This window comes from Pinus tabuliformis, chromosome 7 (genome assembly GCF_031772625.1).
Source record: "Pinus tabuliformis cultivar Carrire ecotype Pingquan chromosome 7, CPIR1, whole genome shotgun sequence".
Classification (NCBI taxonomy): Eukaryota; Viridiplantae; Streptophyta; class Pinopsida; order Pinales; family Pinaceae; genus Pinus; species Pinus tabuliformis.
In genome coordinates this window covers 1,733,163,618-1,733,181,109 of record NC_142293.1, presented here as the reverse complement: position 1 = coordinate 1,733,181,109, position 17,492 = coordinate 1,733,163,618, and the positions used below count along the sequence as shown (strand labels likewise).

Below are 17,492 nucleotides of genomic sequence, written 5' to 3'. Positions count from 1 at the left end.
AAAAATATATATGTTGGTGTTGATAAATCTCTTAGCGTTATACGGACTGGAACTATTCATCTAGACAATGGTCAATTTAATGATTTATTATGTATTCCAACATTATCTTGTAACCTTCTATTTAGATATCAGATAACTCATTCAGGTGAAGGTAAAATCGTTGAATTTTCACCTCATTATGTTGTAATTAAGGATCTAAGAGATCCTAGACAGATTTTAGCTACTAGCATTGCTGATGATTTTACAAGGTTGTATAAGTTTAACAACTTTGGGTCATCAACTCTTCCCTCGATATTTGTTGCTCATAATGATGAAGTGGGCAAACTTTGGCATGAGCGATTTGGTCACTTAAACTATCACTCCCTTCAAAATCTATGTAAAGAAAATATGGTGATAGGTCTTCCTATGGTATCTTGCAGAGATGGTGTTTGTTGCGGATGTGTACATGGAAAACATCATCGAGATAGTTTTGAAAAACGTGCCTCTTTGCACGCCTCAACCCCTTTATAGCTTGTGTATATTGATTTATGTGGTTCACTTCCAGTTGTTTCATTCTCTAGCTACAAGTATTTCTTAACTTTCATTGATGATTTCTCCAAACGCACTTGGGTATACTTCTTAAAACTCAAAAACGGTATGTTTTTGGAAGGGTATGTTCTTGGCCTTTAAGGCCTTTGTCGAGAAACAATCTGGACATCAAATTCTTAAGCTAAGATTTGATAATGGCGAAGAATATGTTAACAATAAATTCATCAACTTTTGCAATGAACATGGAATTCAAATGCAACATATTGTTCCACATATACTCCACAACAAAATGGTGTAGTTGAAAGGAAGAATCGCACCTTAAAGAGAATGGTTAATTGTATTCTTCAATCTAAAGGACTTAGTCTTAATTTTTGGGCAGAAACAATTACCTGTGCAAATTACATAGTAAATTGCACTCCTACTATGGTTTTAAATAATATCACTCCAGAAGAAGCATGGACCTCAATTAAACCAAATGTAAGTCACTTTCCTGTTTTTGGGAGTGAAGCATGAGCTCATATTCCTGATGAGAAACATAAAGCTTTAGAACCTAAGAGTGAAAAATGTGTTTTTGTTGGATATTCTAAAGATGTCAAAGGATATAGACTTCTTCCACCTAAGTCCAAAAATGTTATCATTAGAAGGGATGTAAAGTTTGTTGAAAATATATCAGCCTACGAGCCTAGTTCGGCGGATGTGCCACCTCTCTCTATCCCTTCTACTTCTAAAAATATTTCTTCAGATGATGATGACAGCGAGGATGACAATCCTCCCCCACCTTCTCAGGATCCTCCTTCAGCTCCTCAACTCCCTAAATGGGTCTATGCTACTCGAGATGCAGCAGGTGTTCTTGCAAGTAATCCTACAGATCAGCGACGTACACGCTAAGTCACCGGATTCGCCGTATTTAATCCAAAAAATTCGAAATTCGGCGTATTTAATGGTCATTCGAATTTGTTCGTTTCAGTTCGCCGTATTTAATGGCGTATTCGAATTTTTGTCGAATAAATTCGACATTAAAATCGATTAAATTCGTTTATATGCGTTCAAATTCGTTTTTTTCGGGTATGCGTGTTGCTGTTTTAGGCTTTAGCTTAGGTTTCATTGTTGTTTTCATTGCCGCCGCAGACGCACGACAGAGACAGAGACTACACGACTACACGACACCTTGACGGGCTCGGGCTAGGGTTTCATTGCCGCCGCAGGCCCGCAGACGCCATAGACTAGTCACTACAGTCTAACTCTACACCTTGAACGCTTGACGGGCTCGGGTTTTTCCTGCCGCGTGCTGTCAGGCTTCAGCTGTGCCTGTAGGCTGTAGGCTGTAACTTGTAAGTTTTTCGGTTTCCAAATTCCGTCATAGTTATTACTTATTAGTTATTAGTAATGGAACGTCAACGAAGTTACGAACCATGGTCCACCGTCCAGTAGATATATCATATGGTTGTAGGCTTGTAACTAAAACTTATGACTGTGTCTTTATGTTACTTCTAAGTTCTATGCTCAAATTATAGCTGCATCTTAAATGTATGCTGAGACAGAGAGTGACACTTTAAGATCCTCCTCTTCACAAGAATGCCGAGACTATATCATGCTATGTTCATGCTATGTTCTCAGCCAAAGGTTGCAATTAAAAATTTCTTATATATGCTCATGAATTTCGTGATGAAAGCTGCAGGCAAACAAATCAATATTAACCCCCAGAAAGGGAAATAGCTTCTGTAAATTGAACATAGATAAACACAAGTGTAAAATTCTATGTGAATTATATTGATTTTAATACCACAGATGTTAAGAAACTGGTAGATCTCTCCACCAAAACTTCAACAGAAAAATATTCTGGTCTAGAATACCATGTAAAAGATACTAAACTCGAAATTTTCACATACCATGATTCTTTGTTTGATCAAACATTGAAAGATAATATACCATGTAAAACCATTTGAAACAAGTTGAACAGAAAGATAGTCTCTTTCGTTGGTATTAGACCAATCATAATGGAATTGCAATGTATTCTATACAGAAAGGTAAGCCAGAAACAAGCTGAACAGAAAGGTAGTGTCTTTCATTGTTATTTCAACAGTCATAACAAGATCAAACCTCTGTAATTTTATGTCAAGCCACTGTAATAAATTATAATGATATCAGCCCAGTTGAAACTTGAGTCTGCAGTTAACAAAATGTTTTAGTGGGCTGAAGCCTGAGAGTACCCAAAGGACAATTTCTTTTGGATCATATGCTCCACTTTTTCTAGGCTCTAGGCTCTAATTATGTTCTCACTGTGTTGAAGGCTGAAGCCTGATTTGACTGTGTTGAAGATGACTAACGAAAATGTAATTTCAAAAAAAATTGCAGGCATTTCAGACATTGAAGTGTCAGACATTTCAGACTTCTAAATTCCAATGGCACCCCCAAAGTCAACTGCTGTAGCTTGGAATTTTATCCAAAAAGATGGTTCTAATCTTTCATGTCAGCTGTGTGGACATAATTTCAAGGGCACTTTGACTAGAGCAGTGGATCACCTTCTCGGTATTACCAATGGAAGTGGAGGTGGTGTTGAAGCCTGCACTAAGATCACTGATGAACAAAAAGCCAAAGTGGATAAAGACCATTCCAGTTCACAGATGCAAAGGCAGAAAAAGGTGAATAAGAGGCAGCGAATTGAGAGGGAGATTGCCATGTCTTCCTCCACCATTAATTCAGTTTCAAACATTGGTGGATCTAGTTCTACAGCTCCTCAAGCAAAAACAGGTGGGCCGAAAACATTAAATCAATTCTGGAAACCTGTTGAGAAACAGGAAGTTGATGACGCTGTTGCTGAGTATTTTTATGCATGTGCAATTCCCTTTAATGTGGCGAGGAGTCCATATTTTAAAAATGTAATTAAAAAGGCCATTGATTTTGGGAAGGGCTATGTTCCTCCTGGATCTGAAGCTTTAAGGACAACTTTGCTAAACAGAGCGAAAGACAGAGTGACAGAAAAGTTGGCTGATATTAAAGAGTCCTGGAAGCTTACAGGATGCACAATTTTGAGTGATGGTTGGTCAGATTTGTGTCATCGCCCATTGATCAATGTGCTTGTTTATTGTCCTCAAGGGGTAGTTTTCTTGAAGGCAGTGAATGCAATGGATCAAGTGAAGACATCAGAATTCATTTTTGGAATTTTGGATGAAGCGATTCAAGAAGTTGGGGTGGAAAATGTTGTCCATGTTGTTACAGATAATGCATCAAATTGTGTTGGTGCAGGGAAGCTGATTATGGAAAAATATGGGCAGATTTATTGGACCCCTTGTGCAGCTCATTGCTTGGATTTAATGTTGCATGACTTAGCCAAATTTCCTTGGGTCAATGAAACAATCCGAAGAGCCAAATCAATTTCAAACTTCATCATCAACCATCGTCTCACTTTGAGCATATACAGGAAGAATGCATCAAAAGAGTTGTTGAGGCCTTGTGATACAAGGTTTGCCACTTTTTATATTACTCTGAAAAGAGTTGTTGAGGAAAAAGCGAGCCTAAGAGCTGTTTTTTGCAGCACTGAGTGGGAGAGATCTACTCTCTCAAAAGAAACTAAGGGGAAAAATGTTGAACAAATAGTGCTCAATAATGGCTTTTGGGAAAATGCAAACAAGGTTTTAAAAATTTGTGGCCCAATTGTTAATGTGCTCCGCATGGTTGATGGTGATAAACCTTGTATGGGTTTTGTTTATGAAAGCCTTGATCGTTGCAAAGAGGCCATTGCAACTGCTTTTGATAATGTGGAAGCTGATTACAAGGAGATATGGGATTTAATTGATCATAGATGGAAGATGATGCATAGTCCATTACACGCAGCAGCATGCTATTTGGACCCTAGATTGTTTGGGTTGCCAAGACATAGGGACGAAGAAATCATGAATGGACTTATCCAATCTATTGAGAAGCTAAATCCAGATCCAGAGATTGCAGGTTTGATCAGAAGTCAGTTGAGAGCATACAGGTAAATGTCTATTGAATTATATTCCTTTGCATGCAATTATATGAATCTTGTTGTTAATGTCTTGCAATTATATGAATCTTGTTGTATATGAACTGATTGAGACTCTCAACTTGAATGCATACAGGTTAGAAGAAGGATTATTTGGAACAGTATCAGCAAAGTATGATAGGAGCAAAAGTGATCCAACACTATGGTGGGAATGGTATGGTTCAGGGGCACCAGAATTGCAAAATTTTGCAATGCGTATCTTAAGCCAAGGAGCAAGTGCATCAGCATGTGAAAGGAATTGGAGTTCCTTTGACCACATTCATTCCAAAAAAAGAAATAGACTGTCATCTCAAAAATTAGAAGATCTTGTTTATGTTCGTAGTAATTTGCAGTTGGCATTGAAGAATGTGGCTAAAGAGTCATCCAATTCTTCTACTCCGTGGATCGATCCTGTTCCAAATGCAACAATGGATGATGCTGATTTGTACATTGATAGTGACAGGGAATTCGCTGATGAATCTGGTGCTGAAGCATCTAGCGGATCCATATCTCATACTGCTCTTGATGACATAGAACTTTTTGATATAACAAGTGGGCAACAGGAACGTCAAGAATAAAACTTGTGTTCCTGTTTTAGAGTTCTAGTTTAGTTTTTGCATGAACAATTTGCTAGAGCCTAAAACTGCCAAGCTAGCTGCTACTTTAAAGTTTAAAGTTTAAACTCTCTTTTTATCTAATGTGGAAGCTGTTCACTCTTATTTGATGACTGTTTACTGTTCTATTCGCTTTGATGGTTACATGGTACATCATATTTTGGTTGGTGATCAAATGGTATCTTTTAGAAATTTTCATTATTTCTTTGTCAATATGGTTGACTCATTAGCAATTTTCATGTGCTACATAACTTGCTGATTTTTCCTATACATTTCAAGCTTTTCATCGAATTATGCTTTGACTCCATTATTAATATAATTTCTAACAATAAGATAGTCTTTATAAGTGTATAAATCTGCCCTCTATCTTTAATATACATTTTTTTTTCGAATTTCTATATGTCGAATTTTATCGACAAAATTTGAGTTGCCGAACTTTATTCGAATTTCAAGGTCCTCGAACTCGAACTCGAACCTGGTGACTTAGCGTACACGTTGTCAGTTTGATAGAGCCTTTTCTTTACTGGCTCAAGCTTCAGCGAATTATGATCCTGACACCTTTGCAAAAGCTTTAGGCCATCCAAATTGAAACGCAGCTATGAATCAAGAATATTGTTCATTATTGTCAAATGATACATGGGATCTTATTCCTCTTCCAAAGGGACGAAAACTTGTTAGATGCAAATGGGTTTACAGAACCAAGTATGGACCAGATGGAAAAGTTATAAACATAAAGCTCGTCTTGTTGCTAAGGTTTTTTCACAAGTTGAATACATTGACTATACTGAAACCTTCTCCCCTGTTGCCAAAATGAACTCTATCTGCCTTTTTCTTTCCCTTGCTGCCCCTTTCAAATGGGAAGTCCATCAGATGGATGTTAAATCTACCTTCTTGCATGGGGACTTGCATGAAGAAATCTATATGAAACAACCTACTGGCTTTATACAAACAAACTCCAACCTTGTATGTTGGCTTAAGTAATCCCTTTATGGTCTCAAGCAATACCCTCGGGCTTGGTATGCCAAAATGGATAGCTTTCTTTTAGATACTGGCTTTTCTAGGTGTCATTCTGACAATATTGTCAACACCGAGAAAGTGGGTAAGTCTCTTATCATTCTTGTTCTTTATGTTGATGATCTTATCCTTACTAGTAGTGATCCCAACCTTATAAACCATGTGAAGTCTAGCCTTAAAAAGAAGTTTGAAATGACAAACTTAGGACACTTGCATTATTTTCTTGGTCTTCAAGTCTTGCAAACCAAGTAAGGTATTTCCCTTTCCCAGTCTAAGTATGCATGTGATCTTCTACGCCACTTTCACATGGAAGACTGTAAGCCAGCCCCTTCTCCCTTTCAGTCTGGAGCCAAACTTTCAGTCACTTGTACTTCCCCTAAAGTTGATGCTACCTTATACCGTCAGCTTGTAGGAAAACTTTTGTATCTGACCCATACTCGTCCTGACCTTTCCTTTGTTGTTGGACTTATTGCTCGGTTTATGCAAAACCCACATGAAAGTCATTGGAAAGCAACTAAAAGAATACTTCGTTATGTTCAAGGTACAGTTCAGTTTGGGATTCATTACAGTGGAGAAGCATCTCCTCTATTGGTTGGTTTCATTGATTCCGATTAGGTTGGTGACCCTGATGATCGAAAGTATACTACAGGTTATGTCTTCACTCTTGGTTTTGGACCTATTACATGGGCTTGCAAGAAACAAAGTGCCATTTCTCTCTCTTCAGCAAAAGTAGAATATCGTGGCACCGCAGAAGCTAGTAAGGAAGCCCTGTGGCTTCGTCAGATCTTGTCAGAGTTTGGCTTTCAACAGTAACAGCATCCAACTACACATTGGTGTGATAATCAAAGTGCCGTTCAACTATGCAAAGATCCAGTCCAACATCAGCGCAGCAAACACATTGAACTATACATGCATTTTATTAGAAAGTTCATTCATGACCATGTTTTTGAAATGCAATATTGTTCAACCGATGATCAAGTTGTAGACATCTTTACAAAGGCTCTCACAGAGGCGAAGTTTACTAAACTTCGATTTATGGTTGGAGTTCAGGAAGTTGTCACTAAGGGGGGATAGGCTCTAATGCCTCCTTCCTTCTCCTATTGTGTCATATTTGTACATCCTTCAATCCTATTCCAAGTTGTTCTTAAGGGGGGATGTTAGGATATTCGGACACATAGGAAATAGTTAAGTATAACTTAGTCTAGTGTATAGTTAGGTAAAGTGTGTTTCTTTACTATGTACTTTTGTAACTTACAATCCGCCGATCATGATATGTTCTAGACATGAAGTGATCTGACGATTCATTCTTTCCTCGGTATTACCGACACTTGATCCATGGCTTAACACCGGATTGGAACTTGATCTCTATTTAAAGAGCATGGAGGGTCATTTGTAAGGTTATGTAAATTTTCTTTCTTTTACATTAATAAATTGTCTGAAGTGGTCGCGTTGGCTCAGACCATGGACTTTTTCCCTCTTTGAGGGTTTTAACCACGTCAAGAATACCGGTGTATTGATCTGTGATCTGTTTGTAAGCGGTGTCTTTTGTTGTTCTATCTAAGGAACTTACCCAGTAAATTCCTACAAGTAGTTCATAAAGTACCATTGTAAAAGTGACTTTCACTTATTTATAAAAGTGGGTCACATAAAGTAATTTTTTTTTAAAAGTGAGCTAATTAGATTAAGTTTGGAAGGGGGGGGAGGAGAATTTTTTTAAATATAACATTATCATTCACTTCCCAACATTCGCGCAGTTCGTTGGCATCTTCAACAACTTTTTTCAAAAAGCCATAACTTCTTCATCCGGAAGCCGTTTTTTTTCTTGGCCTAATTTTTCGAGATCTTTCCATTGGAACACTTAGTTTCAGCATCTACATTGTCAGTTTCTTTTAAAATGGAAAGTTCATGCCTAGTTATTCTTGACAGCACCAACTACTTCCAATGGTTATCATACATTATGGATTTACTTAGAAGTAAAAGTCTTTATAAAATAGCCTTAGGCCAAGAGTCTAAACCTAAAGATGAAGATAAGCAAGCCAAATGGGAAAATAAGCAAGATCAAGCACATGGGTTGATAGAGATGTCTATTTCTCCAGACCTTAGATTCCATATTGCAGAAATTGATACCCCCGATGAAGCAATGAAACAGCTCAATAAAGTTTTTGGAATTAAAAGTGAAATAAGAGCCCCATCAACTCAAAATTGACATGCTTACGTTGGACCCCAATAATTTTCTTCCACTGAAGATTTTTTGTCCAAGCTCAAAACCCTTAGACTTCTCTTGGAAAGTGTTAAGGTTAAGAAAGAAGATGGTAGCCTTCATTCTTACTAAGTTAGGACCAGCCTACTATGTGTTTATTTCCACCTTCCATTCTACTAGAGAAGCCTTTATTTCTCAAGGACAAGCCTACAAGTTCCCCTCTTTTGATGTCTTTTGTGATTCTTTAATAAGAGAACAAGAAAAACTCTTACATCTTGGTCTTCTTCATACTGGAAATTCTTCTAAGAAAGCCTTAACAGCTCAGTAGCAACCAAATTCAAAGAATCCTAAGAAGCAGCATCCTAAAAAGAATGGTCCTAAACCAAACAAGGGTCCTAAGCAATTTCAGTCTCAAAATGAATAATCAATTCAACCAAATGATAAGGCAAATAAAAACAAAGGGAAGAAGACTGATAGACATTGCAACTTTTGTAATTGTGATGGCCACTTAGAATCCAAAGGCTTTAAGAAGATGGAAGCCTTGGATGCATCTATGAAGAAGCATAACATCCATTTGGAGTACTCTTCAACTTCAACTTCATCTTCAGGCATAGCACTTTCAGCATGTGGTTATCAAGCATCTCGGTCTGGATATGCATTGAATGTATCTTCTTCTTCTCATTCTCATGAGTGGTTCATTGATTATGGAGCTTCTTATCACATGGCCAAAAACAAAGCCATGTTTTCTTCTTTAAATTATTGTAACACCAAAAATATATATGTTGGTGATGATAGATCTCTTAGTGTTGTAGGGACTGGAACTGTTCATCTAAACAATGGTCAATTTAATGATGTATTATGTGTTCGTACCTTATCCTACAACCTTCTATCTATATATTAGATAACTCATTCAGGTGAAGGTAAACCCGTTGAATTTTCACCTCATGATGTTGTAATTAAGGACCTAAGAGATCCTAGACAGATTTTAGCTACTAGCATCGCTGACGATTCTACAAGGTTGTATAATTTTAACAACTTTGGGTCATCAACTCTTCCCTTGGTATTTGTTGCTCATAATGATGAAGTGAGCAAACTTTGACATGAACGATTTGATCACTTAAACTATTGCTCCCTTCAAAATGTACGTAAAGAAAATATGTTGACAGGTCTTCCTATGGTACCTTGCAGAGATAGTGTTTGTTCCAAGGCTTCCATCTTTTTAAAGCATTTGGATTCTAAGTGGCCATCTCAATTACAAAAGTGGCAATGTCTATCAGTGTTCTTCCCTTTGTTTTTATTTGCCTTATCATTTTGTTGAAATGATTTTTCATTTTGAGGTTGAAATTGCTTAGGACCCTTGTTTGGTTTAAGACCATTCTTTTTAGGATATTGCTTCTTAGGATTCTTTGAATTTGGTTGTTGTTGGGCGGCTAAGGTTTTCTTAGAAGAGTTTCCAAGATTAAGAAGACCAAGATATAAGAGTTTTCTTGTTCTCTTATTAAAGAATGACAAAAGGCATCAAAAGAGGGGGACTTGTATTCTTGTCCTTGAGAAATAAAGGTTTCTCTAGTAGAATGGAAGGTGGAAACAAACACAAAGTATGTTGGTCCCAACTTAGTAAGAATGGAATAGATACGGCTACCATCTTCTTTCTTAACCTTAACACCTTCCAAGAGAAGTCTAAGGGTTTTGAACTTGGACAAAAAATCTTCAATGGAAGAAAAATTATTGGGGTCCAATGTAAGAAACTCATTTTCGAGTTGATGGGCTCTAATTTCATTTTTAATTCCAAAAACTTTAGTGATTTGTTTCATTGTTTCATTAGGAGTATCAAGTTCTACAATATGGAATCTAAGGTTTGGAGAAATAGACATCCCTATCAACCCACATGATTGATCTTGCCTATTTCCCCATTTCGCTGCCTTATCTTCATCTTGAGGTTTGGTTTCTTGGCCTGAGGCTATTCTATAAAGACCTTTACTTCTAAGTAAATCCACTATATAGGACCACCATTAGAAGTAGTTGGTGTCGTCAAGAATAATTTGGCATGGACTTTCCATTTTAACAGAAACTGAAGTTGTAGATGCTAAAACTAAGTGTTCCAATGGAAAGATCTCAAAAAATTAAGCTGATTCAAAAAAAACGGCTCTGAAAACGACTTCTGAATGAAGAAGTGATGGCTTTTTGAAGAAAGATTGAAGATGCCGACGAAGTGTGTGAATGTGCGGAAATGAATGATAATGTTATATTTTAAAAAAATCCCCCCTTTCCAAAGATAAATCTAATTAGCTCACTTTAAAAAAAAAATTATGTGACTCACTTTTATAAATAAGCGAAAGTCATTTTTACAATGGTACTTTATGAGCTACCTACTAAATTGTAACTTAAATAAAAGATAAAGAGACTTTAGAATTATAAGTGACTCACTTTTTATAATGGGTGAGAACACTTTTACATAAAGTAACTTTAAAACATAAGCTACATGTGCTTTTTGAAAAAGTAACTCAACAAAAAGAAAGACTTGAACCCAAGACCTCTATTCTCATAAAGTAACTTTGGACCAAGTGAGCTAGTTTAAAAGGTTAGTAATTTTTGGAAAAGAGGAAGGGGTTTTTTTTTTTAGTCACTAAAGCTTTGGGGTGCGTGCTTACTTGAGAAAGCTCTTTTTTGCCTACAAAACAAAAACCACAAAACCCAACACGGACATACAAAAAAAAACAAACCTTATGGTTTGAAGTTAGCTTTACCCGGAAACTAAAAATTTTCCTCAATGTTTCTGATTTTCCGAGATCACACTAAGGTGCGGCAAAAAAGAACACACATAAGAAAAATCCTTCCTTTCTGTTTCTGATTTGCCCAGATCGCACAAAGTCGCAGGGCAAAGAGCATACGCAGAAATGAAAGGTATAGATCCGGTAATAAAAAACAAAGAGATAAATAAACCGAAATAAACAGAGAGAAAATAACTAAAAACTGCAAATAAACATTGTATACCTCCAGATCTTAAAAATGATGTAGCTAGGGCTACCGGAAACCTTTTCGCGTGAAACGAAAGGGGTTCCTCACTGGAACAGATGCTCCTAACACAATAGAGCAGTCCTCTCAGCCCAAAAGCAGTCAGAAATAGTAGATCTAGGAAACAACAGTCAAATGCAGTTCTACCGGCTTCAGGTTTGGATCACCAACGGATGCGGCCCTCAAATAGCTCCGATACCATGTAGGAATTTACAGGGTAAGTTCCTTAGACAGAACACCAAAGGACACTGCTCACAAACAGATCACATATCAATACACCAGTATTCTTGACGTGGTTAAAACCCTCAAAGAGGGAAACAGTCCATGGCCTAAGCCAACACGGCCACTTTAGGCAATTTATTAATAAAAGAATGAAAATTTACATAAGCTTCTCTCATGAACAGTTACCTTACAAATGACCCTCCATGCTCATTAAATAGAGATCATGGACCAATCGAGTGTTAAGCCATAGATCAAGTGTCAGTAATACTGAGGAGAGAATGAACCGTTGGATCAATACATATCGTGACCGTCGGATTGTAAATTACAAAAAGTACATAGTAAAGAAACACACTTTACCTAACTCTACACTAGACCAAGTTATACTTAACTATTTTCTATGTGTCGAAATATCCTAACACCTAAGTTACCAAGATCCGGACCCGGATACGGATTCGGATACAGAATAGCCAGTTTTTTGAAAAGCCAGGATCTGAATATGACAAGTACAAACAATATAAAATATTTTATAATTTTTAAAAAATTAAATTTATATAAAAGTAAAATAAAAACATATATTAATTTTTAAATATATTGTTTTATATATAATACCTATAAAAATATCTATTAGATAAATAATATCAGAATTAATATATTATTTATAAATATTTACCAAAATTAATTAAATTTGTATAAAATAAAAAACATTATAACTTTTGTTTAAAATTTTAAATATAAAACTTCTATATAATATTTTAAAAATAATTATTAATTTCAGGTGAGAAAATTAATTATTGATTTAATAATATTAAAATTAATGTATCATAATATTGAAACATTAATTACTAGTTATTATATTTAAATTAAATGAATTTACTTTACAGAACTTACTTTATGAAACTCACCTTTTTACATTTAAAATAAACATAAAATTTAATTAGAATATCCAAATGTCTGCATCTTATAATCTTGAATTAAAGTTTATAATATGGTCAACCAAGCAAAAATTAATGAACTCCCTTGTTAATTATTGGCTTGGCTGATTTTTCCATTATCGCGTGATTCATCTGCTGACATTTTCATTCTGGAATTTTGCGCTGAGATCTAATTTGGAAATATGTGCTGATGTCAAACCATTTTACATGGACAAATGTTAGGCGAATCTTCGTGGATCCAGATCCGAATCTGTCTCCAATTCGAGGATCCGCGGATCCAGACGGTCGGCCTGACGGATCCAGTAACATAGATGAAAACATACATATTGGTGTTACTTGTAGATGAATATTATATTATTATGAATTTTGAAATGTCATTCATGGTAGATTAAAGATTAATCATTCAAGTGTCAACCATCTATCAATTACAAACACACAAATTCTTAAACCATATAATAGAGGTAGCTACTTGCAACACATTGTCTTCTGTGGTCGCTTACTTTTGATGCTGAAAATTCCAGCTGAATATTTACTAGAACTTTTTGGTCTTGGAATTTTTGTTGCATTGAGATATAGGTTGATCCTTGGCATGATACTTGTCCTGAATTTTCCCTCGATCTTGTTGGTGAAATGATATGCATCACATAGGGATTAGTATTCAAGAGTTATAGGGTTGTTTAGATATAGGATGCAACACTTTTGTACTTTAAGTTCTTATCATACTTTGGGTTGCAGATGGTCAAACATGCTATAAGAGTGTGTAAACTTATCAATGTATTCAAGCACAGGTTGATCTTTGGATAGGTGAAGTTGTTGCCATTTGATACATCGATCTTTATAATGATTCAAAGGATAAAATGCTTTGCATAAGGCCTCAATTGACCAAGTATCACAAGGATGATCTTTATTGTTGAAGTACCTGCTATACAATTCTCCCGCTAGCATAGTTCTATAGGTGCAAAATTTGGGGTAGTAACGGCAATTTTCTTCACATTTGTGAACCAATAAACAACAAAAATGCTTTGATCTACTAAAATTAGTTCTCCAACGCTTTTGTGTTGATTGTGCCCTCACATTGTGGAATTTCTAGGTGGACATGGATTTAAAAGGGTAAATGACATAAGGCACTATTGGATGTTGATGGAGGTGAAGGAGGCGTGAAAACATATCACGAGCCGTGATTTATGGAATGAAACGAGCTATTTGGCAATTGTCAATGTGATCAATGTTAATTTTCTTGAAACTCTGCAACTACTTGGAAGAATTACTGAAAACTGAAACCAAATTTATTTTCACCAAATTTATATGAGGGACTTTTAGTCTAATTAGGAACTACTCCTCACATAAATAGAGGAGAGGACTTATCACTTTTCATCATCATCACTTGTGAATTTGACCTTCTCTTCTTGAGTATTTCAGCGTCTTTTCCTATTGGAGAGATGTGATCAATGGAGTGAAATTTTTCTTGGAGCTATTGTCATGTCTTTGGAGAAGTTGTCTTGGATTGATGATTGGATTATTCATTGCATATTATCTAGTAAGTGCTATTCTATTGAAAAATTCTGATTTCATGTCTAATGTATGGAATGAATTAGTGATCTAGGTTAAATTTTGTGCCCTAATTTTATTGAAGATCAATTCATTGGAATCTAGGTCATATTATTGCATGCATTACTCATAGTATGATATGTGAATGGAATACCCCTTGGCGATCTAACATTAACTCTCCCAAGTGACTTTCAATCCCTCACAAAGGTAATAGTTTGGGTTTCGATGCTAGGGCATCAAAATATGCTTACTACTTTGCAAGATTTAGCTAACCTTAAGAGCTCATAGACTCCATCAACCCTAATTCGGCCTTCTCAAGGCCATGCGGCCAACTAGGGCATAGAGTGAATTAGCTAGAAGGAATTTTGGGATTTATAGAGTCTAAATATCATGGGTAGGGTGGTTTCCACAAAATCACTGACTTTGGTAGGCATTCACTCTAATTTTGTCCATAAATTTACTTGACCTAGTTGTTTGCCCTAAGATAAAACCCTAGTTTGGTTTTAGCTTCAACATGGGGTCTCATTGAAGGTTTCATGTGCCATATCCTTGCCAAAATACATTGTAGGAAACCCTTTCTATATACCTTGACCTTTGGCAATCCCAACTATTGATTGTCATAGTTGGGGGGATTGTCATCCTCACTGTCATCATCTGAAGATCAAATATTTTTTAGAAGTAGAAGGGATAGAGAGAGGTAGCACATCCACCGAACTAGGCTTGTAAGCCGATATATTTTCAGCAAACTTTACATCTCTTCTAATGAAAACATTTTTGGATTTAGGTTGAAGAAGTCTATATCCTTTGACATCTTCAGAATATCCAACAAAAATACATTTTTCACTCTTAGGTTCTAAGGCTTTATGTTTTTCATTTGGAATATGGGCCCATGCTTCACTTCCAAAAACACAAAAGTGACTTACATCTGGTTTAATTGAGCTCCATGCTTCTTCTGGAGTGATATTCTTTAAAACCTTAGTAGGAGTGTGATTTACTATGTAATTTGCACAGTTAATTGCTTCTGCCCAAAATTTAAGACTAAGTCCTTTAGATTGAAGCATACAATTAAACATTTCTTTTAAGGTGCGATTCTTCCTTTCAGCGATACCATTTTGTTGTGGAGTATATGGAACAGTATGTTGCAATTGAATTCCATACTCAGTGCAAAAGTTGATGAATTTGTTGTTAACATATTCTCCACCATTATCAGATCTTAGCTTAAGAATTTGATGTCCAAATTGTTTTTCAACAAAGGCCTTAAACGCCAAGAACATGTTAAAGACTTCACTCTTGAGTTTTAAGAAGTATACCCATGTGTGTTTGGAGAAATCATCAATGAAAGTTAAGAAATACTTATAGCCAAAGAATGAAACAACTGGAAGTGGACCACATAAATCTCTATGCACAAGCTGTAAAGGGGTTGAGGCATGCCAAGAGGCACGTTTTTCAAAACTATCCAAATGATTTTTCTGAGTACACATCCGGAACAGGCAACATCTCTGCAAGATACCATGGGAAGACCTGTCACCATATTTTCTTTACATAGATTTTGAAGGGAGTGATAGTTTAAGTGACCAAATCGTTCATGCCAAAGTTTGTTCACTTCATCATTATGAGCAACAAATACCAAGGGAAGAGTTGATGACCCAAAGTTGTTACAACCTTGTAGAATCATCAACGATGCCAGTAGCTAAAATCTGTCTAGGATCTCTTAGGTCCTTAATTACAACATAATGAGGTGAAAATTCAACGATTTTACCTTCCCCTGAATGAGTTATCTGATATACAAATAGAAAGTTGCAGGATAAGGTAGGAACACATAATACACCATTAAATTGACCATTATCTAGATGAATAGTTCCAGTCCCTACAACACTAAGATCTATCATCACCAACATATATATTTTTGGTGTTACAATCATTCAAAGAAGAAAACATGGCTTTGTTTTTGGCCATGTGATCAGAAGCTCCAGAATCAATGAGCCACTCATGAGAATGAGAAGAAGAAGATACATTTACTGCATAACCAGACCGAAATGCTTGACAACCACATGCAGAAAGTGTTATTCCTGAAGATAAAGTTGAAGTTGAAGTTGAAAAGTGCTCCAAATAGATGTTATGCTTCTTCATTGCTGCTTCCAAGGCTTCCATCCGCTTAAAGCAATTGGATTATAAGTGGCCATCACGATTACAAAAGTTGCAATGTCTATCAGTCTTCTTCCCTTTGTTTTTATTTGCCTTATCATTTTGTTGAATTGATTTTTCATTTTGAGATTGAAATTGCTTAGGACCCTTGTTTGGTTTAGGACCATTCTTTTTAGGATGTTGCTTCTTAGAATTCTTTGAATTTGGTTGTTGTTGGGCTGCTAAGGCTTTCTTAGAAGAGCTTCCAGTATTAAGAAGACCAAGATGTAAGAGTTTTTCTTGTTCTCTTATTAAAGAATCACAAAAGACATCAAAAGATGGGGACTTGTAGGCTTGTCCTTGAGAAATAAAGACTTCTCTAGTAGAATGGAAGGTGGAAACAAACACAGAGTAAGTTGGTCCTAACTTAGTAAGAATGGAATAGATAAGGCTACCATCTTCTTTCTTCACCTTAACACCTTCCAAGAGAATTCTAAGGGTCTTGAACTTTGACAAAAAATCTTCAATGGAAGAAAAATTATTGGGGTCCAACGTAAGCAACTCATTTTCAAATTGATGAACTATAATTTCATTTTTAATTCCAAAAACTTTATTGAGTTGTTTCATTGCTTCATCAAGGGTATCAAGTTCTGCAATATGGAATCTAAGGTCTGAAAAAATAAACATCTCTATCAACCCACGTGCTTGATCTTGCTTATTTTCCCATTTGGCTACCTTATCTTCATCTTTAGGTTTAGATTCTTGGCCTAAGACTATTCTATAAAGACATTTACTTCTAAGTAAATCCACAATATAACATAACCATTGGAAGTAGCTGGTGTTGTCAAGAATAACTATGCATGGATTTTCCATTTTAAAAGAAATCGAAACTGAATATGCTGAAACTAAGTGTTCTAATGGAAAGATCTCGAAAAATTAAGTCGATTCAAAAAAACGACAGTGAAAGCAGCTTCCAGATGAAGAAGTTCTGGCTTTTTGAAGAAAATTTGTTGAAGATGTCGACGAACTACGTGAATGTTGGGAAGTGAATGATAATGTTATATTTAAAAAAAATCCCCCCCCCCCCTTCCAAACTTAATCTAATTAGTTCACTTTTAAAAAATGATTGCTTTATGTGACCCACTTTTATAAATAAGTGAAAGACACTTTTACAATGGTACTTTATGAACTACCCACTAAATTGTAACTTAAATAAAAGATAAGGTGACTTCGGAATTATAAGTGACTCACGTTTTATAATAGGTGACAACACTTTTACATAAAATAAC

General features: G+C 35.9%; 2 protein-coding genes across 9 annotated transcripts in view; one reads left to right on the top strand and one right to left on the bottom strand.

Moving 5' to 3' along the window:
- The window catches only part of TRM9 (RNA-binding (RRM/RBD/RNP motifs) family protein), a 308,840-nt gene that overhangs the window by 249,483 nt on the left and 41,865 nt on the right, over window positions 1-17,492 (bottom strand). The window lies entirely within an intron of this gene.
- On the top strand, window positions 2,529-5,427 carry LOC149255271 (uncharacterized). The gene is made up of 2 exons (XM_089457192.1): window positions 2,529-4,507; window positions 4,632-5,427. The coding sequence occupies exons 1-2, from the start codon at window positions 2,931-2,933 to the stop codon at window positions 5,110-5,112; spliced, it is 2,058 nt and encodes a 685-aa protein (XP_089313318.1). The 5' UTR covers window positions 2,529-2,930; the 3' UTR covers window positions 5,113-5,427.